Consider the following 27,093-nt stretch of genomic DNA (forward strand, 5'->3'; position numbering starts at 1 on the left):
CCAGAGAAAGGGGTAGACTAAATGTATGATATGTTCTGGGATATGTTCTGGAAGGTTCTCTGTGGTCCTCGGGCTACATCTAACCACCTGGAACCCCATAACACAAACCCATATAAACACTACCCAATTCATGTTTATGCCGTCCGCTTGTAAACGTTTTTTTTTTTTCAAATTTACCTCCACCTTGTGCAAACCTCAGGGTTGGAAAACACATACTGGTGGAATCAGATTATGTGTACAGACACTGTGTACAGATTAGACAAGAAGTTGAAACTTCATGATTCTACATTGACCAAATTTAAATACCAAATTGATTCTGTATTGACCAAATTAAATGCCAAATTGATTCTGTATTAACCAAATGAAATACCTAATGTATTCCGTATTGACCAAACATATTTTCAACCAACCAGCTGAAAATTGAGACAAATTGTATTATTCTGACCGCAGCGTGGGGACCGTGTTGTCGCTTGGTTCCTTGATCTGATCTATACGCTATTCATCAAAGTAGCCTATTTTGCATTGATAACCAAATATAATCTCATCGACTGTTGAAACAATAAACCGAACAAAAAAAAATCCACCCAAACAGGTATTTTGTTTAGAAGTAGTAACTAGTGATTACAGGCTGTTGTGAGATGGTAGAATTTGCTGTAGCCAACTAGCTACCCATGTGCTTTGTTTCTTGTCCATGACCAAAGCATGTTAAACATTTTTGGCTGATATGGGAATGAATACACAAGCAGCATAGCAAACTAGGATGTTTTAGGTTACACCGGAAAGTAGAACAATATTTACCAGGGCATATTTGTTTTTATTATAAATCTAATTTATTTGACATGGCGTGGCGTTTCCACTCACTACCAAATATGGTGATGAGAGGAAGCCCAGTGGCCGGCAGTGGGAGAAGATGGAGCGAGATTAATATTTGGCCAAAATTCTGCTAATTTTCTCATCGATTAAACAATTGATCTCAATACAGTTTTGTTTCCAAAACTAAAATCTGTTACGAACAGAGTGGACTTTGTTTGGTAGATTTTACACTTTGCCAAAGTTTCTAAAAATGGCATTGTTTAGGAGTGCAAGGGCCAATTGAGTTATTGCGCAGGTGCATTTTGAGTAGGCGTTCCCTAACAGAAATATGCAAATGTAGGTTAGAACGCGCCGATCTCGCGAGCCCGTGCTTGGCTCTGCCCACTATTATTCATTGGCTCCCCGTTTAAGCACAAAACATATTGATGAATCAAGAAAATTGTGGTTTTATTCATCCTTAGTTGTCAATTTTCTCAACAGACACTAGAGTATGTAGAGAACAGTTCAGAATATCAGGGATCAATGACAGAATGTCATGTTAATACACACATATTCATCTCCTGTTCAGCACCAACTGGTAGATTAAAAAAATATTCTGATCTAATTTATTATGGAGGGTTAGGAAAGTATTTCTGAATAAAACTTTTTTTGAATGGTTTGGAGAGCCTTTACACACTAAATATATTGGTGAATCAAAAAATACATTGATTTGATTCATCCTGAGTTGCCATATTCAATTGTTCAATCTATGAAATATTGGAAGGTGAGAAAAGTTTACAATAGGGGTTGAACAGTAGTCCTATAAATCTACCAATCCTCATGAATCATGGGACTGTAATGACAACGGTCCTGTCGTTGTGCACCGCGCGCCAGGCTCCAGGTTTAAACTGCTACATATGATCTGTGTTCCATAATGATTCCTATAGGCTACATGTCCTAAATTATTGCACAACTTGTAATACGTTAGCCTAATATGACCCACTATAGCTAGCGATCCTCAGGAACAACCACACCAACAGGACAGAGGGAATAAAGGTAAACTAACGATGTAATGGAACGATACAAAATGTAAGGAAACTAACACTAAAGTGACAGTTACAAATGTGAGGAAACACTAAAGTGACAGTTACAAATGTGAGGAAACTAACACTAAAGTAACAGTTATAAATGTGAGGAAACTAACACTAAAGTAACAGTTATAAATGTGAGGAAACTAACACTAAAATGACAGTTATAAATGTGAGGAAACTAACACTAAAGTGACAGTTATAAATGTGAGGAAACTAACACTAAAGTGACAGTTATAAATGTAAGGAAACTAACACTAAAGTGACAGTTATAAATGTAAGGAAACTAACACTAAAGTGACAGTTAGAAATGTGAGGAAACTAACACTAAAGTGACAGTTATAAATGTAAGGAAACTAACACTAAAGTGACAGTTATAAATGTGAGGAAACTAACACTAAAGTGACAGTTATAAATGTGAGGAAACTGTTTGGCGCTGTACTGTCATTTACGCATGGCTACAGAAGCCTATAGCTTGTGTATCCATATTTTAAAGTTATAAGGCCAGCATTTCAAACTTCACTGCTGAAAATGTGATATGTTGATATTCTTGACTGGTTTCACATTTTCTCTCAAGCGATCATAAGGTACACTGTAAAATAATTGTCATTTATATTTACAATCCCCTTATCAAAAAGGCGTAATAATTTACCTAGCTCGTATCAATTTGTAAATTAAAGTGCATGGAGAACGGTGTAATTTATATCATAAAAAAACAAAGATGTTCACCTCGGAACCAACAGGTTGCTTGACCTTATTCATCGTTTCATCGCGCATAAAGTCAGTAGCGGTGCGTGGCCAAAATCACAGCGGAAGCCAGGAAAAAAGTAGAACACAACTGTTTTTGAATCATTTGAGGTCAGAATATGGTGTAACTGTAGACACACCTTAATTGATTTGATCTCCACCCTAAACGAATAGCGGGTGAATATCGTGCTATTCTCATGCTTTGAGTTCAATGTCAGAATACACGTAGAGAAAAGTTCGTAAAAAGAGAATTACGTTCCATTTACACACGCTTAACTCGGATAGGAAATCCCTCCTTTATGATCTGCGGAGGTCAAATAAAATGTAAACACTAACCACACAACTCTCTCCTTTAAATGAATGCTTTATTGAAATCCGAACATAAAACAAGCCACAATTATTATTTTTTCAGCCAACATTCGCTTATCTGATCCCTTTAATGTCTACAACTAGACTCACGTCCTAAATAAAGCAATTATATATAGTCATTATTTCATCCCGTTGCAAAAATGTACATTTGACCCAAACATGTATTTGCAGCTCTGCACAAGTTACATAATGCCTTTCTCCTTGCCCTGTCATAACCAGAGACAATAGAAACCTACTGTACTTAAAACGGCGTTTACTCAGGCAAGCCCAATTCTGATCTTTTGTCGCTGAGTCTTTTGACCAATCAGATCTTTTAACAATAAATTGTCCAAAACGTCAGAATTAGGCTGTCTGTGAGGACCGGTCTGCCAACACTGATTAAAGACCAGTCCTGGACTAAAAAGTATTCTCAATGGAGATTCTCTGGGTCTGGGAAACCAGTATCAGTACTATTATCTTCTGTTCTCGTCTACAACGGTTCTGTACTCGGTCATATATTTAGTTTCATGTAGACCCCGGGAAGAGTAGCTGCTGCATGCGCAACAGCTAAATGGGCATCCTAATGAAATCTAAACTTCAGGATTCTCTTGAGAGAAATATAACAGGCAGGTTTAATAAATCAAAACGATTTACAGATGGCACTTAAATACAAAAATGACTCTTATACTCCACCCAAGAGAAGAATCTAAAATGCATCACCCAAGTAGGACTACTAAAAACGAACACAGATGTTTTTTAAAGTAAATTACTTAAGTAGGATAGATAAAAGGCAAAATGAACATCCAATCCCATGGATAGAAAGAGATCAGGCAAAAAAACACAAAAATAAATCTAAAGTAGGTACTTCATGTTGAAAATAACAAAACGTGACGGTGCTACCAAACCAACGGCTGCTGTTGAAGGTTGTGGCAGGTTAACGGTGACCGCTAGTTGATCATCCGCGTTAAAAAAAAAAGGCTGGATTAGTCCAAACTGGCTAAAACAGGAAGTGTTGGTGATCATAACAGTGACGTTAGTCAGGGTCTGTGGGAGTGTATGGTGTGTGCACGAGACAAGTGTGTACATAATTCACGTGCACACACACACGTGGGGAATTAGTTATGTGGCATGGGGACAATTCTTCATATAATAATGTCAGAATGTCTGGACTGAATTTTAAAGTAGATCAACTCAGATGTGGCACATCAGCAGTGAGCCAACAGTGATAAAACCCCTCCCCTTTAAACCCGTTTCTACAACAACAAAAAAAATCACCAAAAGAAAGAAACCTTTCTACCAACAAAGTAATAGGAGTGAAAGAATAAGGCCAAAAGACAAGTTTCTACATTCGCCAGGAAGCTATACAGCAAAGCATTGCTTCACATTCTGTTCAGTGTAGAAAATAAACTTAAGTAAATGCCCAGCAGGGTACAAAACAGAGATCTTGTTGTATTCATAGTGTTTTTTTTATTTTAGAGACATTCTCTCCTCTTTTGGACATTTTTTGCACTCGTGTTTCCTCGAGCCTCTCCATCCTCCTTACCTACTGATAAATGCCGACTTGCAGTATTGTTTACAATATATCTATTCATATATAATTTTACATATAGATAAAAGTTATGTAAAAGCAGTGTAAAATAGTTTTATAAATACAAAATGGTTTAACAGTTTGTTGTTGTTTTTTACAAGCGGTGGTGATTTGATGTTGTGTAACCTGTTGTCCTTTGCGGTCGATTGAGATGAGATATGCACATGCTTTTAGTAGGTCGAGGAGGCTGAGGGAGATTCTAGATCGACCCTTAAGCCCATAACTCCCGAGGCACTTGTGTAGAGATGAAGTTGACTAGATCGGTGAGGGCAAATCTGGCAACAACTCAGATCGGTTTAAACAATACGGTGAGTGGCTCCACCTTCTCATAGGATACGTGGAATTGTTGCCGTGTTGCTTACACCTATCCAGTCCTAATCAGATCTCCACAAGGGCCTAGGAGCCAAGGGCCCATTTAGGACTGGGCTATAGGTAACTGAGGAGGGAGGCAGTAGTGAGTAATGGCATATGGTGTTGGAGGGTGATGTCACAGGTCAAGGGTCACTCAGCGATGATGTCGTCACAGTCCCGGTGATAAGCGCGGAAGGAGGAGCTTCAGAAGGGTGCGTTGTCCTGAACGGGGTTAGTTTCGGTCGGGGACTGGACAGCTTCTCCGTTACCTCTGGGTCCAACCACCATGTACTGAAGGATGAGAGAGAGAATTATTATTATTATTTTTTTTTAAATGGTCTGGTATCAATGTGATGGTAAATCTTCCCAGAAGTCATTTCATTCAAAAGGAGCTGTGTGCGAGAGATTAACCCAGTATTTTGAAGTTAATCCATACTGATCATGCATCTGTTAAGTTTCACACCTAATAAAAAAAATTAAAAAAAATAAATAAAAAAAAGCCTGGGCTGCAGCACCAGTTAAACATTACAAATAAAGTGACGAACTCTGAGGGTGACACCAAGCTAGGATACAATCTAACAATAACCCAAAACAAGCCCGTTAGTAAATACAACTCTTATCAACTTTCCCCAGGCCACATTGTTTACCTGTGCTGCAGCGAAGGGACACAAATCAGCCCAACTGTGAACAGAACAGATGGTCAATCTTCAGGGAGACAGTCATTTAAAAAAAAAAGTAGATGTTTGAGAGACAGTTGAGAATAATCCAATATCAATTTATTTTTTAAAAATAGGATACTTAACCAATAAGGCTCGAGGGTGTGTGGTATATGACCAATATACCACGGCTAAGGGCTGTTCTTAAGCACGACGCAACATGGAGTGCCTGGATACAGCCCTTAGCCGTGGTATATTGGCCATATACCACAAACCCTGAGGTTCCTTATTGCTATTATAAAACTGGTTACCGACGTAATTAGAGGAGTAAAAATAAAATGTGTCATACCAATGGTTTATGGTCTGATATACCACGGCTTTCAGCCAATCAGCATTCAGGGCTCGAACTACCCAGTTTATAGAAGCATTTATAACCTCCAACTCATGTGTAGGGTACACTTGTTGGCAGCACAGCAAAAATATGCTGTTAGTGTACAATGCAGATACAAAAATAAATTTGTATGTACAAACTAGAAATACACTTTTCCATTTGACTTGGCTTGTTGGTACATTTCAGTTCAAAATAGAGTTGTGTTAAGTCAGCGTCTACTAGAATAGAGGTTCTCAAAGTTGGGTTCAGGACCAGACGGCAAAACATATATATATATATATATATATTTTTGTAATATTGCAAGCAATAACAAGATGAAACTAATTTTTGGGATCTGTGGAAAACGTTTAGAGGGTGAGATATAGTATTATTCATCCACAGTGTCTTGACCCTCAGATGCGCAACATGGGCGGCTCGCAGGGGATATTGGTATCCACAAGTCTTGTATTTGCCAGAATGTTCCTTTTTGAACATAAATGCACTAATTCAAAGACGTCAGCCCGGTTTGTTAGCGACATACACGTTTTAAACCTCCCGTTTTGGGCTGGATGTGTCTGTGTAATTCATACATGCATCATCTATGAGCAGAATTACTGTTTTACTTCAATTAGCCACAAAATCACTAGTTTGAAAGTGACTGTTTTCTTGAAGGTGTGCCGTGCCATTTTCCCTACACCCCCCCCAGCCTCCAAGCCAATGAGCTTCGGCCCCCTGAACTTGAGTGACAGTGAGCAAGAGGCCGGCCCAGGGTCATCGATTGAGGTTGCAGGGCGGGTCCAACGGCTCAGTGGCCACAGCAAAGAGGAACGGCGTAGGACGCAATAGTCGGGGGACGACTTTTGGTTCGTGAGTGTTACTTTCTGAACTACTGGCTAAAAAGTATACAGAAGTAACAAAATCTATTAAGATTAAAAACTGCAAATGACACAGACAAAACGTATAGAATTACAAGAAATAAGCTTTAAAAACAGCAACATTCTCTGATGCCAAGATGGAACCTTTAAAATGTTCTTTCCCAGGGCCTGAGAATGAAAATAAATAAATAAATAAATATATATATATATATATATATATATATATTAAATCGCTCTAAATTAAAGTTGTGTTCTGATATGAGGGGTCCCTGATGAATTGGTTATCAAGAGTGGTCCCTGACGCAGTACACCGTCATCACCTGCCCATGAACCACTTCCAGCTCACCTTGATGTTCCCAACTTTGTCCTCGAACGACTTGAAGGTAGGAGAGTTTCTGCAAAACAGATATTACAAAACATTCAAGCAAATAAATAAAATTAAAAAGTCTACCACATGAGCACATAGGAATACCACTGACTAAACACCACAACTTTCAGAAGTGTTCATTCACGATAGAAACCCCCGGATGCTAAAATAATAATCCTCTCCTTTAATTAAAGTACATTTAGAATACTAAAGATGCTCAACCAGATTCCTTAAATCCAGGGTTAAACTGACGGAGATGATATCTTTACACATCATCTGGTCATACGCCTGTCTAAAGAAAAACAAGACAACTCTGTATTGTGTGAGACTATGATTCTGATTACAAGCAATCTCCAATTACAAAAGCATAATTATTTTATTTAAAAACACCATCACAACTGTTAATCTAAAATGCTAATTTCATTAAAGTGATCAATAAAATAGTAAACTATAATAAAAAATTTAAAAATTTTAAAAAGTGTGAGAGCCAATTTACCTCATCGTTGGCATACTTATCGATTGGCGGATGGAGTAGTTGCTACTTTGTAAGCATTAAAGGGAAGGAGACAAGGAAGTGTGAGTGTTAAGAGCCAAGCAGAGAGAGGACTCTAGACCCCCAAAAGCTTGTTTGATGACTTTCACCATTTTGAAGTAGTCATCTAGGGTTAATGATCACATGATGCCAACCAGGTCGTCAGGAGGGATCAGCCAACATTTCATAACTGCAGGTGGCAGTAAATCAGCCTTGGCTTCATACCTGTTCAAACAACCTCCAGGTGGCAGTATGCACCCTTTCAGTTTGTTTACCAACTCATAGAGATAGTAGAAGAAGGACTACTTCAAAATGGAGATGTCCTCAATGTCACTGCCCCATGCTCTCACAGATGCCCTAATGGAGACACATACAATGTTGCTTCTTCTAACTATCTTTAAAAGGGACAGAAAGATTAAAGAGCAGACAACGAACCCAGTCAAAGTCTGTGCAAGTTGAGGAGACTGGTGACCACTTCAGTCAAACAAATCAGGTTAACAGGCATACTCATTTACAGGGGAACTGACTTCCCCCCCCAAAAAAATAATTATCAATAGGATATTCATGATCATAACAGCAAGAGGGATTACAAATTAGCATTCAATAAAAGTTACGAATGAACTTCTGCAGCAGATCAGTATACAGACTAGCAGTATTTACTGGACAGATCTGCTATAGAAGTTGATCAAGTAGCTTAATTGGGATGTTTCGGGTCCCAGCAGCAGCAGAGTACTCTTACCCAAAGGAGTTTGAGAAAGGCAGCGCTCTGTAGACCAATCGCAGCAATTAAAACAAACAGGAAAAACGAAAACAGGGTGAGGAACAAGCAGTGGTTGGCCGGAGCAGAGTTAGCCTATCAGGTTGGGGCATAGATAAGCTACTGTAGGGCAGGGTTGCAGAGGAAGTGTCCTAGACGGCATGGCACACTATTTAGGGCATCACTTTTGACCCTAGGGTTCAGGTCTAAAGTAGTGCACTATATAGGGAATAGGGTCCCATAGGACTCTGGTCTAAAGTAGTGCACTAGATAGGAGAAAAAGGGAGCCATTTGGGACAACCATACGTTGACATGATTTTCAAGGGACAAAGAATTTTACGCAGGTCAGCCATGGTGGCTACATGTGTTAGATGGCATCGAACAGGGACACATGTCATGAAGCCCCTCTGTAGGGGGTGTTAGATGGTATCGAACAGGGACACATGTCATGAAGCCCCTCTGTAGGGGGTGTTAGATGGTATCGAACAGGGACACATGTCATGAAGCCCCGCTGTAGGGGGTGTTAGATGGTATCGAACAGGGACACATGTCATGAAGCCCCTCTGTAGGGGGTGTTAGATGGTATCGAACAGGGACACATGTCATGAAGCCCCGCTGTAGGGGGTGTTAGATGGTATCGAACAGGGACACATGTCATGAAGCCCCTCTGTAGGGGGTGTTAGATGGCATCGAACAGGGACACATGTCATGAAGCCCCTCTGTAGGGGGTGTTAGATGGTATCGAACAGGGACACATGTCATGAAGCCCCTCTGTAGGGGGTGTTAGATGGCATCGAACAGGGACACATGTCATGAAGCCCCTCTGTAGGGGGTGTTAGATGGTATCGAACAGGGACACATGTCATGAAGCCCCTCTGTAGGGGGTGTTAGATGGTATCGAACAGGGACACATGTCATGAAGCCCCTCTGTAGGGGGTGTTAAATGGTATCGAACAGGGACACATGTCATGAAGCCCCGCTCTAGGGGGTGTTAGGATCCATTATCAGAAATCAATTAGTCAGGCTTGGTGATGGATAGATGAAAATGGAGAAAAAAAAAATCAAAAAATACAATGATCAAAATGGGACAAATAGAACAAGCCAAAAAACAGGGGCAGCGGAGCTGGGAAGCCACGGCTAGAACAGGGGAGGATGCCAACACACACACACACACACACACACACACACTGAAGTGGAATCGTTAAAATGTTAACAAGCATATTCCCAGGTCCCTTAGATAGTGGAGTTAGTATGTAATTAGGAGGGTGATTAAAGTGTAGGTGATAAATGGACAGATGGGCTTATTTAACATATGTATAACATGAATGACAGCATTGCTTTGAACCATAAAGGCATCTTCAACATAGCTGTACAAAAGTATGGTCCACATGCCATCACCACAGCTAGTATCTCCACTGAACACAAATATAAACTCAACATGTGAAAGTGTTGATCCCATGTTTCATGAGCTGAAATAAAGAGCCCAGACAAGTTCTAGTCACACAAAAAGCTTCTCAAATTTTTTGATGCACAAATTTGTTTACATGTTAGTGAGCATTTCTCCTTTGCCAAGATAAATCTATCCACCTGACAGGTGTGGCATATCAAGAAGCTGATTAAACAGCATGATCTTTACACAGGAGCACCTTGTGCTGGGGACAATAAAAGGCCACCAAAATGTGCAGATTTGTCACAACACAGTGCCACAGATGTCTCAAGTTTTGAAGGAGAGTTCAATTGGCATGCTTACTGCAGTAATATCCACCAGAGCTGTTGCCAGAGAATTTAATGTTAATTTCTCTACCATAAGCCAACGTCGTTTTAGAGAATCTGGCAGTACGTCTAACCGGCCGCAACCACATGTATGGCGTCATGTGGGCGAGCAGTTTGCTGATTTCAACGTTGTGAACAGAGGGCCCCGTGGTGGTGGTGGGGTTATGGTATGGGCAGGCATAAGCTACAGACAACAAACACAATTGCATTTTATCAAAGGAAATTTCAATGCACAGATATACCGTGAAGAGACCCTGAGGCCCGTTGTCGTGCCATTCATCCACCTCCATCACCTCATGTTTCAGCATGATAATGCACGGCCCCATGTCACAAGGTTCTAGACACAATTCCTGGAAGTTAAAAATGTCCCAGTTCTTCCATGGCCTGCATACTCACCAGACATGTCACCCATTGAGCATGTTTGGGATGCTCTGGATCGATGTGTACGACAGCTTGTTCCAGTTCCCGCCAATATCCAGCAACTTTACTTAGCCATCGAAGAGTGGAACATTCCACAGTCTACAATCAACAGCCTGATCAACTCTATGTGAAGGAGATTTTTCGCGCTGCATGACGCAAATGGTGGCAACACCAGATACTGACTGGTTTTCTGATCCACTCCCTTACCTTTAAGGTATCTGTGGGGTAGTCAACCCTCTTCCTGGATAACTACTGGGTAGTACACAGGTATTTGCTCCAGTCCTGCTGTAATTCCCGATTCAGCTAATCAAGGTCCTGAGGTACAGCTGATTAGTAGATTTGCTACAGCCCTAGAGGGTTGGTCTATATAAATACTACAATTAATATACCCAAGTCACTGTTCTGTAACAGTGAAAACATTTGTTATCCGAGGGGCTTTAAAAAATAAAAAAAATCTATAAAAAAAAAAAAAAAATCTAGTAATTCTATTTCTATGGTTTTCCACCCCTGTTCTACAGGAAGGGCCGGCGGCAGCCATTTTGTGTCTTGGTCTGTACCTCATGTCTCCCAGTTTCCTGCTGAGAACAGTGCCCATGGTGGAGAAGGCAGCAGTGGTCTTCTGTCCAGCCACAGACAGGGTCTCAGAAGTCTTCTTATACCTGTAAGGGGAGAGAAGAAAATGAGGGAGAGAGAGAGAGAAAGAGAGAGAGAGATGGGAGTAGAGGGAAGATGGTAGAGCGAGAGATGGGGGCGAGAGAGGGGGGGCGAGAGGGAATCTCCTTAGAACTGAAAACCAGCCTCACTTGGTTTAGAACAGATTAAGCAGTCAGGAAGTCAGCCACTAAGGAGTTAAATCACAGACAAAAGCTGCCTTTAAAAAAAAACAAAAACAGAGCAGCCCAATTCTGATAAGTTTCCACTAATTGGTCTTTGAACCGATCAGCTCCTTTGACAAATTGGACGAAACATCAGAATTGGGCCTTTGACTGTCTGGACTAATGAACAGCCATATAGGAGAAATACTGCAGAAATACAGAGGAAAACAAGCGAAGAGAAGAATAGCACAGAGCAACAGCTTGTATCCAATACGTGACCAATGTCTCCACCAAGAACATTAAATTAAGCATTAGGTCTCCGCTCAATGGTTTGATAGAAAAGTATATTAAAAATGGCTTCATTGACAGCCAGTAAGTTAGAAGGGACAAAGACAGGGACTTCTCTACTTTTTTTCTACATCACACTACCACCGACCCCAGTGGGAGTTCAGTAGGGCGAGACGGACTACCGACCCCAGTGGGAGTTCAGTAGGGCGAGACGGACTACCGACCCCGACCCCAGTGGGAGTTCAGTAGGGCGAGACGGACTACCGACCCCGACCCCAGTGGGAGTTCAGTAGGGCGAGACGGACTACCGACCCCAGTGGGAGTTCAGTAGGGCGAGACAGACTACCGACCCCGACCCCAGTGGGAGTTCAGTAGGGCGAGACGGACTACCGACCCCAGTGGGAGTTCAGTAGGGCGAGACGGACTACCGACCCCAGTGGGAGTTCAGTAGGGCGAGACGGACTACCGACCCCAGTGGGAGTTCAGTAGGGCGAGACGGACTACCGACCCCAGTGGGAGTTCAGTAGGGTGAGACGGACTACCGACCCCGACCCCAGTGGGAGTTCAGTAGGGTGAGACGGACTACTGACCCCGTCCGTATACAGTATTTTTAAGTTCAACTGGGTGGGTGGATCAATTGCACAAAACGCAGCAGCCTAAAACAAATCTCAAAACTCAAAAAAAAAAAAAGGTTATTTTAAATTGTACTATAAATTGAAAACAGTTGAAAAACAGAAGTAAAATAGTCTTTACATTAAAATATCTCAGCCTCCTTAACAAACCTCAATGTGACCAACCTAAAGCAGGAATCTACCCCGACAAGACTGTGCTGAGGGGAGGACGGCTCGTAGTAATGGCTGGAATGGAATGGTATCAAAACCATGGTAACCACGTGTTCCATTCTACACACATTCCTGCCCAATGCCCATAATATTGTATAATCCCATCGTATACAGATATCCCTCAATGCATGGCTGTTAGGCCTATACAGGGGTGGTACTCCACAGACAGACGACTGAGCAGAGGTGGCGATTGTCTCTAGTGTTGCATCAATAGCTACGTCACCCTGATAGAGCAAGCATCGCTTACTAGACAGCCATTCAGTGCACAAGTCTATAGGGTCTAAGTCCTTATCCTTTAAGATTGATTTCTATTCAGACTGACCAATACACAAAAAAAAAAATGGTATTGATAACTATTTGATAATAGTGAACACACAGTTGGGGAAACTATGCAGCTAGTGGACAATGAATTATAGATTGTTACACCTTGTAAAGCAGGTCAGAGGGTCTGCAGGAGATGACTAAGGCGGCGGCCTGTAAAGCAGGTCAGAGGGTCTGCAGGAGATGACTAAGAAGAAGGCCGGTACACCCAGCCAGACCAGGCCGGTACACCCAGCCAGACCAGGCCGGTACACCCAGCCAGACCAGGCCGGTACACCCAGCCAGACCAGGCCTTCAGTAGGACAATTTTTTTATATTTTTAAAACAGCCTCAACTTCAGTCCTCAAGTCACCAACAACTTATGTTGTTGCACCACACAAGCTATAATAATAATTGATGTAGGCATGTGCAAGGCTAAGCCAAAAATGTGACTTTTTGGGAGGGGGGGGGGGGCTCCAGGGCTGCAGTTGAGGAACAGGGCCTAAAGAACCAATACAGAGAGAAGCTACCATCAAACCCACACTGAAACCACCTCACCATCCACACACCACCAGCCGAACAGAACAGAAGCATGGTCAGACAGAACTCCTCCTCCCTCCAAGCAAATGGCATGAAGACAGAAGCCCCGTTTACCCCTGCTGAAACCAACTTAAACAAATAAACAAAAAAGTAATGTATATATAGACTCACGCTTCAGATTGGGCAATGCCATCCAAAGTTTCAGACGCTGTCAGATATCTACGGACACACAGTACGACATTGAACATTTTAACAAAAACACTTTTTACATGGAAGGAAAGGGCAAGTTAGAGACTTGACGTTTATATGAAATTGGACTTCACACACACACAAATTCAAAATCTTGATTAATGTGTCGGGACAACAATGACAATATTTTTTTTATATAAAAAAAAAAAAAAAAAAGTCTTTGGAAAATGTCTAGGGCTTCAAGTACATAACGGGGGTTGCACTAAACTAGTCTATGTTTAGGGATTAGAACTCCCTTAGTAACCCACAAAGAGTATCCAATTTGATAAGTCGTTCAGTTCGCACAAACCAAACAGTGCCTGAAACAAAACATGGAATTAGTGGTATCCTGCAGATCCTGTTTTGTCAGTTGCCTGAATGGAAAGGAGGATGTGGCTACGTTTCTGCTGACTAGAAAGGAAACCGGAACGCAATACATACCATAGCTGCAGTCTTGCTACATTTTTTTTAATTTTTTTAAAAAATAGGCTAAATGAACACTTTACTTTCTTCTACATCTGTAAATACTGATACAAATCAAAAATGTATTTATAAAGCTTTTGTAAAAAAGTGCTTCTACAGAAACTCAGCCTAAAAACACCAAACAATGCATATTTAGAAGCACAGTGGCTCAGAAAAACTCCCTAGAAAAAGGCAGGAACCTCAGAAGAAACCTATAGAGGAAGCAGGATCTGAGAGGTGGCCAGTCCTCTTCTGGCTGTGCCGGGTGGATATTATAACAGAACATGGCCATTAAAGCCAGATTGTTCTTCAAAATGTTCATAGATGACCAGCAGGGTCAGATTATAATAATAATCACAGTGGTTGTAGAGGGTGCAACAGGTCAGCGCCTCGGGAGTAAAATGTCAGTTGGCTTTTCAAAATGTGTCTGGTCACAATGCAATCTCACAGGTGCACACACAGCCAACCTAGATCTCTCTCGATTGGTGTTTCTCTCTAGCATTCCATTCCTCACCCACACAATTCTGTTAAGAGTAAAAGTGTGTGTGTGTGTGTGTGTGTGTGTATGTATACTAAAAGAACAGTGCAAGATAGCTCACAAATAAGCCACTTACCAAGCCTGTTAATATTGGCCTACAGCATTCAGATTTTTTTGTTTTGTTGCCGTAGCAACAGTGGTGGCATGAGAAAGTCAGTTTTACTACCTTTCCACATAGATGTAGGATATAAATACTGTAGCATGGAAGAGGGGGGGGGGGCATTAGGTCCCCCCCCCTGTTTCCCTAGCTTTAAGCGCAACTAACTACCACCAAACTAATAACAGAAGTGTAAAAACAAATATTGGTTGTTGGTTCAGACGATGTCACCTTAACACTGAGAAGCCTCGGGCAAGGAAGTTCCCCGTTTTATAGTAAGGAACTGATAGACGACTGACAGACGTCAATGTGATGGTGAGCCATTGCTAGCTAGCTAGCGATCAAAAAAAAAAAAAAGGATCATTTTGAGATGGGCCGACAGCTTTAGCTCCCGCATGGCTCATTGAGACTCCTTACCGGTGTGGGATTATCCAAACGTTTGACTGCCGACACCCTGTTCAGAGATCTCCAAGTAGTGTCGGCAGGAGATCTCGTGTTCACACAGCAATGACCTTGAAGCCGTCAGCCTCGTTAAAAATACCCAAAAACAGAAGAAGGAGGCCGTAGCGTCATTTGGTAATACCGGTCCATGCCTTGCTTATGGTCTAGATTGTAGCTTATAAAAATAAAAAAAACGCCAATGTAGCGAGTTCAATTCCCGGGACCACCCAGATGTAAGTTGTAAGCACGAATAAATATTCCACACAGAGTGAGTCCATGCATCTTATGTGACTTGTTAAGCACATTTTTTTTTTTTTTTTACTCCTGAACGTATTTAGGCTTGACATAAAAGTGGTTTAACTTACTGACTGACTCAAGACATAAAAACAATTCCTACCCTATGACATTACCACGACACTGAATAAAAAATGAAAAAAGTAGCAAATTAAACTACATCTTTCTGTGATGTTAAAAACCCTCTCTATTATTAAATAAAAGGCCTTTATAAAAACAGATGGTCTCAAAGGGAATGGGAGTTTTCCCCACTTAGCAGGCAGAGGAACATGCTCCCTACGGACAAAAACAGGTGTTACAACATAATAAAATGGTGAGATACAGCAGCCATGTTATTAAAGTTCTGAGCAGAGGGGGGGGGGCGCAAACACACTAGTTGCAGGCGACAGGTGGCGATCGATTGAGCAGTAAAAACAGGAGAGAGACTCACAACTCTGAACCGGTAACTTTCTCATTCCACTCGCCAAGTTTCTCAGTGGTTCTGACATAGCTAGAAGACAGAGACTGGGGTCAGAGATGTACAGCTCAGTGGTGTGCCCACGGTTAGCAGTCTGTCTGGTCGCCTGATTCATGCTACAGGGTAGATCCAGAACCGTAAAACGGGCTCAGACATTTTCTATTCACCATGTAATTTACAGAACGGTTCCAGAACGATAACCAGGCTTAGCACAGCACAGCCCTACAGTAAGAGTCAAGAATTTGTAAGAGGCTTAGGTTGATATGATATCTGAGAAGGGAATGATCCAGTAGCTACAACCACAGATAGAATGAGCCAGATGTTTCACCGGATGTATAAAAATGTGAAGCATCCACTACCAAATATGGTGCCGAGAGGAAGCCCTGTGGCCGGCAGTGGGAGGAGACGGATTTGGGCCAACATTCTGCCAATTTTCTCATCCATTAAACATTGGACCGCAATACAGTTTTCAGTTCTCAAAACTAAAATCTGGTATGAATACAGTGGACTAAGTTGTCGACTTGACCCTTCTCCAAAGTATAAAATGTTTTGTTGTTTACGAGTGCAAGGGCAAATTGAGTTACTGCACCTGTGCACTTCAGAGTAGGCGTTCCCTAAAGGAAATATAAATGCATGATACAACGCATCACAAGGATCTCGGTAGCTCATGCTTGGCTCTGCCCACTAGGACTCATTTCTCCCATTGAAAAACAACAGGTTATCATCTTCGGTCATTAAAAATCAGTTACAATGACTCATACTGAAATTTTAAGACATTATAAGATGTTTCATCCTTCTAGTTTGACTTAGTGTTTTTTTTAACCAAGGATTTGAACATTATTATTTTTCAAAGGATCTTCTACTTACGCATTGGAGGTCTGGACATCCTGCCACCCCTTGGTGAGGTTCTGTTTGAGCTCGTTGAGGGGGCTCAGCCCCAGCTTCCTCTTTAGATCAGCAGAATGCTTCTCTTTGGCCAGGAGCACCTGTCTCAGGGTGTTGATCTCCTCCTCCACCTGACAGCAACACACAGGAGAGGTCAAGTCCAGGCTCCTTTCTCCAGTGTGGGTTAACTGAAGAGACCTTCTTTGGGTGAATAGTCCTAAAGCATGCAAACTCCATTGAACCAAAATATAAAAACGCAACAATTTAAGTTTACTGAGTTCACTCTTCACATAAGGACGTCAGTCAATTAAAATAAATAAATTAGGTCCTAATCTATGGATTTCACATGAATAGATATACATGCATATGTTGGTCACAGATACCTTAAAAAACAAAGGTTGGACGTGGATCAGAAAACCAGTCAGTATCTGGTGTGACCACCATTTGCCTCATGCAGCACATCCTTCACACAGAGTGGGTCAGGCTGTTGATTGTGGCCTTTGGAATGTTGTCCCACTCCTCTTCAATGAATGTGAAGTTGCTGGATATTGGCGGGAACTGGAACACGCTGTCCTACACGTCGATCCAGAGCATCCCAAACATGCTCAATGGGTGACATGTCTGGTGAGTACGCAGACCATGGAAAAACTGGGACTTTTTCAGCTTCCAGGAATTGTGTACCGATCCTTCCGACATGGGGCAGTGCATTATCTTGCTGAAACATGAGATGACGGCAGATGAATGGCACGACAATGGGCCTCAGGATCTCTTCACGATATCTGTGCATTCAAATTGCCATCAATAAAATGCAAGTGTGTTCATTGTCCGTAGTTTATGCCTTATGCCTGCATAACCCCACCGTGGGGCACTCTGTTCACAACGTTGACATCAGCAAACCGCTCACCCACACGATGCCACACTTGTTTGCCCACTATGACTCATTTGTTCCCATTGGAAAGGACAGGCTGTGGTCTATTTTAGTTATAAAGGTCTTTGGTGCACCTGTGTAATGATCATGCTGTTTAATCAGCTTCTTGATATGCCACTTCCTGTCAGGTGGGTGGATTATCTTGGCAAAGAAGAAATGCTCACTAACAGGGATGTAAACAAATTTGTGCACAACATTTTAGAGAAATCTGTTTTTTTGTGCGTATGGAACATTTCTGGGATCTTTTATTTCAACTCACGAAACATGAGACCAACACTTTACATGTTTATAATTTTGTTTATAATTTTCAGTGTCCCCATTGTCTGAAACGGAGTTCCTCAAATATTTGTTGAATGGATTATTAGTAAACCAAACACTAGGGACAACAACGACCTACATTGGTGAGTTCAGACCTACAGACAGGATGACAGACAGATGAAGACACAGGACCCTAGCTTGGCTGGTTGAGAGTGGAGCTCCTCGGCCTCCTGCGTGAGCCCTGGGGGCAGCGTGTTGATGGCTACTACGCCCATGGCTACCTCTAACCTTAACCCCAACAGACAGGACAACAGGGCCTACCTTGGCTAGATCAGAGTAGAGCTCCTCGGCCTCTTCCTCCGTGAGCCCAGGGGGCAGCGTGTTGACGGCTGCTACTCCCATGGCTCCCCCTTCCGTTAGGGAGTCTACTCCTCCTGCGGGACCAAGGCCCTTGTTGGGGGAGTTCAGGTTGATGTCTGGTTCGAGAGAGAGAGTGAGTGGGGGCAAGCTGAGATGAGAGTAGGAGGCCTTGAATTTAAATTGTTAATGTCATCAACAGTAAAGGGAACTAGACATCTGCATCTTTCACCCACTGTCTTTAGTCACACCTAGCTAGGTTTCCATGGTGACAGAATTTCATATGAATATTTAATAAAATATGCGCATTTTCCCCATCAGAGATGTTTCCATCAATTTGACTTGTCGCAGATCAAAAGGATGCGTGTTGATGACGTATCGCACATAAAAACGATTTGTGCGGTTGAATAAAATACGCAAAAGTCAAATGGGTTTCCATCGCCTTGTCCCAACCGATGTTGCGTTATATAGTGGCCACTATATTATTATAATTATTATTTTTTTTTTACTTTTAACTAGGCAAGTCAGTTAAGAATAAAAATTATTATTTTACAATTACGGCCCCCGGCCAAACCCAGACAACGCTGGGTCAAATTGTGCCCCGCCCCTATGGGAATCCCAATCACGGCCGGATGTGATACAGCCTGGATTCGAACCAGGGCCCCTTAGACCGCTGCGCCACTCAGGAGCCCGAGTGACAGGTAGACAACCTTTAATGAACATTGATGATATTAATGGCGAGATGTATTTTTATGTGTCAAACAGTAGTCAAGCATCTCCAGAATATTATGAAGACTGTCATAATTTAGTGGCAAGGAGCATCAATCATCCTCCTGTATGTGGGGCCTTCATTCAGAAAATATTCACACCAAGACTTTTCCCAGTGTGTTACAAAGTGGGACTAAACTGGATATAATTGCCATTTTTTTTTTGTGTGTGTGTGTGTGTCAGCAATCTACACAAAATACTCTAAAAACATGTCAAAGTGGAAGAACAATGATTTGCCCCAAACATAACACTGTATTCAGAACAAACAATTCACTCGTTTCTTTTGTTGCCGTTTTACTTTAGTGCAGGATGCATGTTTTGGAATATTTGTGTCCTGTCCGATCTTGACTGAGGGACATGACAGATAATTAATTGTATGTGTTGTGGTACAGAGATGAGCTGGTCATTCAACCATCATGTTAAAACCCCCATTGCTGCACACAGATAGTTCATGAAACTTATTATGTGACTTGTTAAGCACATTTTTACTCCTGAACCGATTTAGGCTTAACATAACAAAAAGGGGTAGAATACTTGCCTTAAAAGACATTTCAGCTTTTCATTTAGAAATGAAATTGGTAGAAAAGTCTGAAAAAACACAATTCCTCTTTGACATTATGGGGTACATAGGTGACATAAAATATATTTCTAAATTCAGGCTAACAAGATGTGGAGAAGTCAAGAGGTGTAAAATTCGCTCCGACGGCACCATCATCGCGTGACCTCCCAAGTGTACTTCCGTGTGATGGTTATTATATCAATATTTGCGCCGCCATTTCTCACATGATACATTTGACAGAATAAAACGATCCCACCTTGCCTAAGGCATTCTGTTTTGTTGTATCCAGCGTACTCGCATAAAAAAAAAGGTTGTGTGGAACCTGGTTGCAGAGAGAGAGACGGGCCGCTACACAGAGAGAGAGACGGGCCGCTACACAGAGAGAGAGACGGGCCGCTACACAGAGAGAGAGACGGGCCGCTACACAGAGAGAGAGACGGGCCGCTACACAGAGAGAGAGACGGGCCACTACAGAGAGAGAGAGACGGGCCGCTACAGAGAGAGAGAGACGGGCCGCTACAGAGAGAGAGAGACGGGCCGCTACAGAGAGAGAGAGAGACGGGCCGCTACAGAGAGAGAGAGACGGGCCGCTACAGAGAGAGAGACGGGCCGCTACAGAGAGAGAGACGGGCCGCTACAGAGAGAGAGACGGGCCGCTACAGAGAGAGAGACGGGCCGCTACAGAGAGAGAGACGGGCCGCTACAGAGAGAGAGACGGGCCGCTACAGAGAGAGAGACAGGCAGCTACAGAGAGAGAGAGAGACGGGCCGCTACAGAGAGAGAGAGACGGGCCGCTACAGAGAGAGAGAGAGACGGGCCGCTACAGAGAGAGAGACGGGCAGCTACAGAGACGGATAAGGAGATTGAAACAGCAACACGATGTAAGGAAAGTGCTTAGTGCCGTCAAACGCAGAAGACTCCCGGAGGAGAGCGGGGCTAATTACAGAGTTAGGCCTAAACGTTCTTCTAAGAGGAAACAGCCCACCACGGAAGCAGCAGCCTTTTAAAAATGTCCATTAGTTCACTCCTGTCTCTCTATCCTCTTGAGTGGACTGGGCTACGCTGGTGTCCCAAATGGCACCCTATATAGTGCACTACTTTTGACGTGGCTGCACTACATAGGGAATAGGGTGCAATTTAGGACACAGGGGAAACACTTTTTTTGGGTTACATGACTCCATATGTTTTATTTCATAGTTTATGTCTGTCTTCACTATTATTTTACAATGTAGAAAATAGTTTTAAAAAAGCCCTGGAATGAGAACGTGTCCAAACTTTTAACTGGTACGGGACATACAGTGCATTCAGGAAGTACTCAGACCCCCTGACTTTCACATTTTATTACGTTACAGCCTATTCTAAAAAAAAAAAATGGATTACACAACAAAATCCTCAATCTACACACAATGCACCATAATGGAAAACCGAAAACAGGTCTAGAAATTTTAGCACATGTATTAAAAATGAAAAAACAGAAATACCTTATTCACATAAATATTCAGACCCTTTGCTAGGAGACTCGTAATTGAGCTTAGGTGCATTCTGTTCCAATTGATCATCCTCGAGATGTTTCTACAACTTGATTGGAGACCACCTGTGGGATATTCAATTGATTGGACATGATTTGGAAAGGCAAACACCTGTCTATACAATGTCTCACAATTGACAGTGCATGTCAGAGCGAAAACCAAGCGATGAGGCCGAAGGAATTGTCCGTAGAGCTCCGAGACAGGATTGTGTCGAGGCAACAGATCTGAGGAAGTGTACCAAAACATGTCTGCAACATTGAAGGTCACCAAGAACACAGTGACCATCATTCTTAAATGGAAGACGTTTGGAACAACCAAGACTCTTCCTAGAGCTGGCCACTCGGCCAAACTGAGCAATCGGGGACGAAGGGCCTTGGTCAGGGAGGTGACCAAGAACCCGATGGTCACTGACAGAACTCTGACAGAGTTCTTCAGGGAATGGTTGTTCTTCTAGGAGTTTCTCCCATCTCTCCAGCACTCCACCAATCAGGCCTTGATGGTAGAGTGGCCAGACAGAACCCACTCCTCAGTAAAAAAAAAGCACATGACAGCCCGCTTGGAGTTTACCAAAAGGCACCTAAAGATTGTCAGACCATGAGAAACAAGATTCTCTGATCTGATTAATAACAAGATTGAACTCTTTGGCCTGAATGACAAGTGCCACGTTTGCAGGAAACATGAAACCTGTTGTGGGGGTTGTTATTTTGTGTGATAAAAAAAAAAAAAAATCAATAAATCCTGTTTTTGCTTTATCATTATGGGGTGTTGTGTAGATTAGATTTGATTAAAAAAATATTTTAGAATAAGGCTGTAACGTAACAATCTAGAAATAAAAGCAAGGGGTCTGAATACACACACATACATACATATTCATAATAAATTACATTTAGGTACAATTTTATAAAATGCTGACAGAATTGGTTTGTTTGACATGGTGGAATCTTTGTGTGTCTGTAAAATGTATTATGCGACAAATGGCGACAGGAAACGTCTTTATGTGCAAATATTAATATAATAACCATATATATATATTTTTTTTTTTTCACCTTTAATTAGCCAGGTAGGCTAGTTGAGAACACCTTTATTTAACCAGGTAGGCTAGTTGAGAACAAGTTCTCATTTGCAACTGCGACCTGGCCAAGATAAAGCAAAGCAGTGTGAACAGACAGAGTTACACGGGAAGTAAACGATAAACAAGTCAATAACACAGTAGGAAAAAAAAAGAAAGTCTATATACATTGTGTGCAAAAGGCATGAGGAGGTAGGTGAATAATTACAATTTAGCAGATTAACACTGGAGTGATAAATGATCAGATGGTCATGTACAGGTAAAGATACTGGTGTGCAAAAGAGTAGAAAAGTAAATAAATAAAAACAGTATGGGGATGAGGTAGGTAAAAATGGGTGGGCTATTTACCGATAAATATAAAAGTAAACTTGGGAGTCACACGATGATACTTTGTGTGGTCCTCCCACTACAACTCGGGAAACCATGCAGTTTATTAGGCTACACATTAAGTCATGATACACTTTCACCACCCTGTGAAGTTTATGGTGAGGAGTTTGATGCTGCTTTGCTAATAAATATGGGGTGTTACTCTGGTGACTTGGACGATCGATGTAGGCTAGCCTACCCGCACTATCTGCCAGCTGTTGGCTAGAGAACACGTGCCAAGACCGGAGTAAACACATTTGCTATTTAAAATGCAACAGTTCTGTGACAAATCCATCGGTAGAGTTTAAAACGCGATGGAAACACATTGTACAGAATAAACATCTAAAGGTCATTGTGCGCACGACATCTGCACACAGATTTTCATCCACAACAAGTCTGTTTGGTGGAAAAACACCACTGTTGGGGAAATTAGCATATTTTCTTCTTTGTTTTCCACTTCCCCTTCAGACAAGATTGATTTTTCACTCAGTGCTAGAGGCGTCACTACAGACCCTGGTTCGATCCTGGGCTGTATCCCAACCGGCCGTGATCGCGAGTCCCATAGGGCGGCGCACAACTGGCCTAGCGTCGTTAGGGGAGGGTTTGGCCAGGGTAGGCCGTCATTGTAAAATAAGCATTTGTTCTTAACTGACTTGCCTAGTTAAAAAAGGTTAAATATATTATATTTAAACTTGACCCAACAACAAAAAGGTCTGTAAACACAATTTTTTTACATCATTCTATTTATTATACAAGGAATCACAAAATTATTCACCAAAGAGAATCAGACAAATTTAGGCTATTGGCTTCTTCGCATATTCAAGCCAGTGTCAAAATACAACACTGCCCCTTTACGGCTCTCCTGGAGGATGATTGGCCACCCTTGGTAGCCTATAAAATATTGCAACATTACAATGATAACCAAATGTGTAAATGTCCTTATAAAAATAACTGCCTCTGGGGCTCAAATTAAAGGGCCCCATCGTCCTTGGGTCTGGGACGAAATATCCACAATTCATACACCCACCGCACAGAATTTAAACGTTAAAATTACACAATGAGACCGATGCAACGGCTCAGACCGTTTAGAACGTAAATATTTTCATTTCTTCATATTACAAGATCAACAGTGAGCACGTCGCTGTAGGCTACACACCGTTCTCAAAATGTGCACGGTTTCATGTGACTAATATGAAAATATCCAGTAGAAGTTAAGTTCACACCCCTTCGTCTTGGGTTGGTCAACAGCACTACTCCTAGTAGGAACATTAAGCGGCCCTTTTCCAGCACTGCTCCTAGTAGGAGTGGGAACATTAAGCGGCCCTTTTCCAGCACTACTCCTAGTAGGAGTGGGAACATTAAGCGGCCCTTTTCCAGCACTACTCCTAGTAGGAGTGGGAACATTAAGCGGCCCTTTTCCAGCACTACTCCTAGTAGGAGTGGGAACATTAAGCGGTCATTTTCATTCAATGAGAGCCGACTAGATTTCATGCACATTTTGTCACTTGAGAAATATTGCACCAGAACATCTTAGTGAGACGTAAAATTGCGCGATTAAGATCTCGTCGGAAAAACGTCAGAATTAATGACCGCTTTCTTGATTTGTCTTGGATTAATTCGGGCTATGTTGAGGAATCGTTTCTGGCCAGGTCGCTGCTACCGTAGGGAGACAGTCATATTGACGCTTTTTTTAAATTTAAATTGAAGGTCTTTAAAGAGTTTGCCCGCACAGCCGGTATCTTCGCCTAGCTTTGCTAGGAGCAAACGCTCAATTCTTATCTTATACCAATGCGGAGTTCAGTATGGATAACTGGTTGTGCGATTTGCTAGAAACAATACTTAAAAAATGTAAATAAAAAGTTGATTATGAAAACGCTTACATGTGCCTGTTTGTCCTGGACAACTGTGGTCCTTCTGCTAAAAAAAAACTACTTTTAATTAAAAAATAACGTATAGAATACAACCGCCAAATCCCCCATTTCTATTACTCGGTCCCAGTGCGATTGTTTGTATTTCAGCATCCCCGTGGAAGGACCGCAGTTGTACACGTAAGCTTTTTCCAGAATTGACATTATTACAAGAGTCAACTGATGGGGACAATGTTGTTGCTACCAAATAAAAACTAAACCCCGCCTGATAAGAGAACAGAGTTGAGCGTTCCTCAGCTAGGAGCAAACTGAACCTACGGATGCCTTTAGAGGGAAATGCATCTAAACTAACATTATGTAACGTTAGCTAATCAAACAATTCGATAGCTAGGCTAAATGCCACCGCCCTGGCATAATTGCCCCCCCCTCCCCAATCTCAACACTGGCCCGATTTTGAAGAAACTTGGGTGATTGTTGCGTCTTGCCATAGAGAGCCGGCATTTAACAAAATTACACTGATTGACCCAAGGCGGGTGCTATAATAATTCAATGAAATTTGTTAGTCGGACCAGAGAGGAAGATGCAAAGCGAGAGGGATAACTTGGCCCAAAATACGTCTTCTCCAGCAGGTGGCGTATAGAGTGTATATGCTACTGGTACACACAGGCTAACTGGCTTCCATTTTTTTTTTAAAATACATTTATTTTCCATTAGAGGAGACACTTGAGTATCTCTGGTCAACATAATAGATCTGTGGTCACAACTGAAAATGTGTCACACGCTATAACTCAATGGCCGCTACATCTTTCGTGGGGAATGACATGTTCACTGTTGTTGCCTTGTTGGTCATTGGGAACATAGCCAAGGTGTGTCACTCAATTGAACCATATCAGCTGGCAAGCTAACAAACTAGTTAACCAACCATCTTGGCTGCGTTCTTGTCTAGCCATTTACGTTTTCTAACCATCAAGCAAAATAGCCTTTATTTACAAAAAAAAAAAAAGAAGCTACGAGCGATTTAAAAAAAAAAGCTAATTGAATAATCGCATAACTATAAAAACATTAAAAGAGATCATTGATAAGGGACTAAACTAATATGATTAACAAAGATATTTAAATTACAGTAACTCGATCTCTGCCCTCCGTTCCCCTTCCTATGACATTTCCAGAAGAACGGCTGTTGTTGCCGTCGGGCCCCCCCAAGTTGCGTTCATATCCAATGCACAATCATGAACAAGAATTCGTAATAACTTCCCCCTAAATCAACGGCCAGCTGACAAATATGTCTTAAATTAAACAATAGTGTCAGTAATTTACGTTACCTTGACCAACGGGGTCCATGGCGTCGAATGAGCGGAGTGTTTGAGCGCCTTAAAGCGAGAACGACGTTAGCTAGTAAATGGAAAAGGGTGGTGGCTAACTAGCTAGCAGTGCCGTCCACTCAATCAAACGAAACCTGTGGCGTGACAGTTACTCAACAATAACAACCTCATTCGTCGAGGGACACAGATACGAACAGGTAGTACTCGCTCCAATAATAAAGCCACCTCAGCTCGATGATGAACTCTCAGGTTGCGCCTTTTCCGGCGTCTGTGGATGACGTTGTTCAAGGCGTCACACGGACGCCTTGATGACGTTGCCCCGCTCGTCACACGGACGTAACGTCATAAACCCCGCCCGTTTATACAATTTATTTTTTGTTAAAATTTGATTTAAACCTAACCGTAACTTTAACTACACTGCTAACATTATGCCAAAACATAAACATACAATGAAGGCCAAATAGCTTATTTTTTGTTGTAATTATTATTTTCGAGATAAATTTGACTTTGTGGCTGTGGTAACTAGTGGAACCCCCTTTTTTCCCACCTTTTTATCCTATTCAAATGTTTTATTGGTCGCATGCGCATACTTCCCAGATGTTATTGCGGGTGTAGCGACATGCTTTTGTTCTGAGCTCCAACAGTGCAGTAATATCTAACAATTTACAACAATACACACAACTCTAAAAGTAAAACAATGGAATTAAGAAATATATAAATATTAGGACCAGCAATGTCAGAGTCCAGAGTATGAATGTTTATATATATATAAACAGTGCCTTCGGAAAGTATTCAGACCCCTTGACTTTTTCCACATTTTGTTACATTACAAACTTATTCTAAAACTGATGAAATTGTTTTTAAACCCTCAACAACCCAATTTATTTATTTTTAATACAGGAATATCACATTTACATAAGTATTCAGACCCTTTACTCAGTACTTTATTGAAGCACCTTTGGCAGCGATTACAGCATTGAGTTTTTTAGGGTATGACAATACAAGCTTGACAGACCTGTATTTGGGGAGTTTCTCCCATTCTTCTCTGCAGATCCTCTCAAGCTCTGTCAGGTTGGACAGGGAGTGTTACTGCACAGCTATTTTCAGGTCTCTCCAGAGTTGGTTGATCGGGTTCAAGTCCAGGCTCTAGCTGGGCCACTCAAAGACATTCAGAGACATCACAAAGCCACTCCTTCGTTGTCTTGGCTGTGCTTAGGG

General features: G+C 41.9%; 1 protein-coding gene across 22 annotated transcripts; it reads right to left on the reverse strand.

The window, feature by feature from the left end:
* Positions 1 to 2,977: 2,977 nt before the first annotated feature.
* tpd52l2b (tpd52 like 2b) lies at positions 2,978 to 26,222 on the reverse strand. Of its 22 annotated transcripts, none has more exons than XM_036988989.2 (11): positions 25,876 to 26,211; positions 18,359 to 18,513; positions 16,834 to 16,982; positions 15,940 to 15,999; positions 13,621 to 13,668; positions 11,222 to 11,323; positions 8,454 to 8,480; positions 7,679 to 7,720; positions 7,162 to 7,210; positions 5,562 to 5,595; positions 2,978 to 5,205 (listed from the first exon to the last, which is right to left on the reverse strand). In XM_036988989.2, the coding sequence occupies exons 1-10, from the start codon at positions 25,892 to 25,894 to the stop codon at positions 5,587 to 5,589; spliced, it is 660 nt and encodes a 219-aa protein (XP_036844884.1). In that variant the 5' UTR covers positions 25,895 to 26,211; the 3' UTR covers positions 2,978 to 5,205; positions 5,562 to 5,586. The 22 variants fall into 22 exon arrangements, with proteins under 22 accessions (XP_036844884.1, XP_036844882.1, XP_021472659.1 ...); XM_036988987.2 differs by having other exon boundaries at positions 7,679 to 7,723; XM_021616984.3 differs by lacking the exon at positions 15,940 to 15,999 and having other exon boundaries at positions 25,876 to 26,213.
* Positions 26,223 to 27,093: the final 871 nt, after the last annotated feature.

The sequence above is a fragment of the Oncorhynchus mykiss genome, chromosome 9 (assembly GCF_057628025.1).
Source record: "Oncorhynchus mykiss isolate SJ-2025 chromosome 9, ASM5762802v1, whole genome shotgun sequence".
Classification (NCBI taxonomy): domain Eukaryota; kingdom Metazoa; phylum Chordata; class Actinopteri; order Salmoniformes; family Salmonidae; genus Oncorhynchus; species Oncorhynchus mykiss.

Coding starts and splice junctions, on each gene's coding strand:
- tpd52l2b (XM_021616974.3), bottom strand. Junction 13,669..15,939: donor AAAGTTACCGGTTCAGAGTT/GTGAGTCTCTCT, acceptor GTGTGTCCGTAG/ATATCTGACAGCGTCTGAAA. Junction 7,211..7,678: donor ATAAGTATGCCAACGATGAG/GTAAATTGGCTC, acceptor TCTGTTTTGCAG/AAACTCTCCTACCTTCAAGT.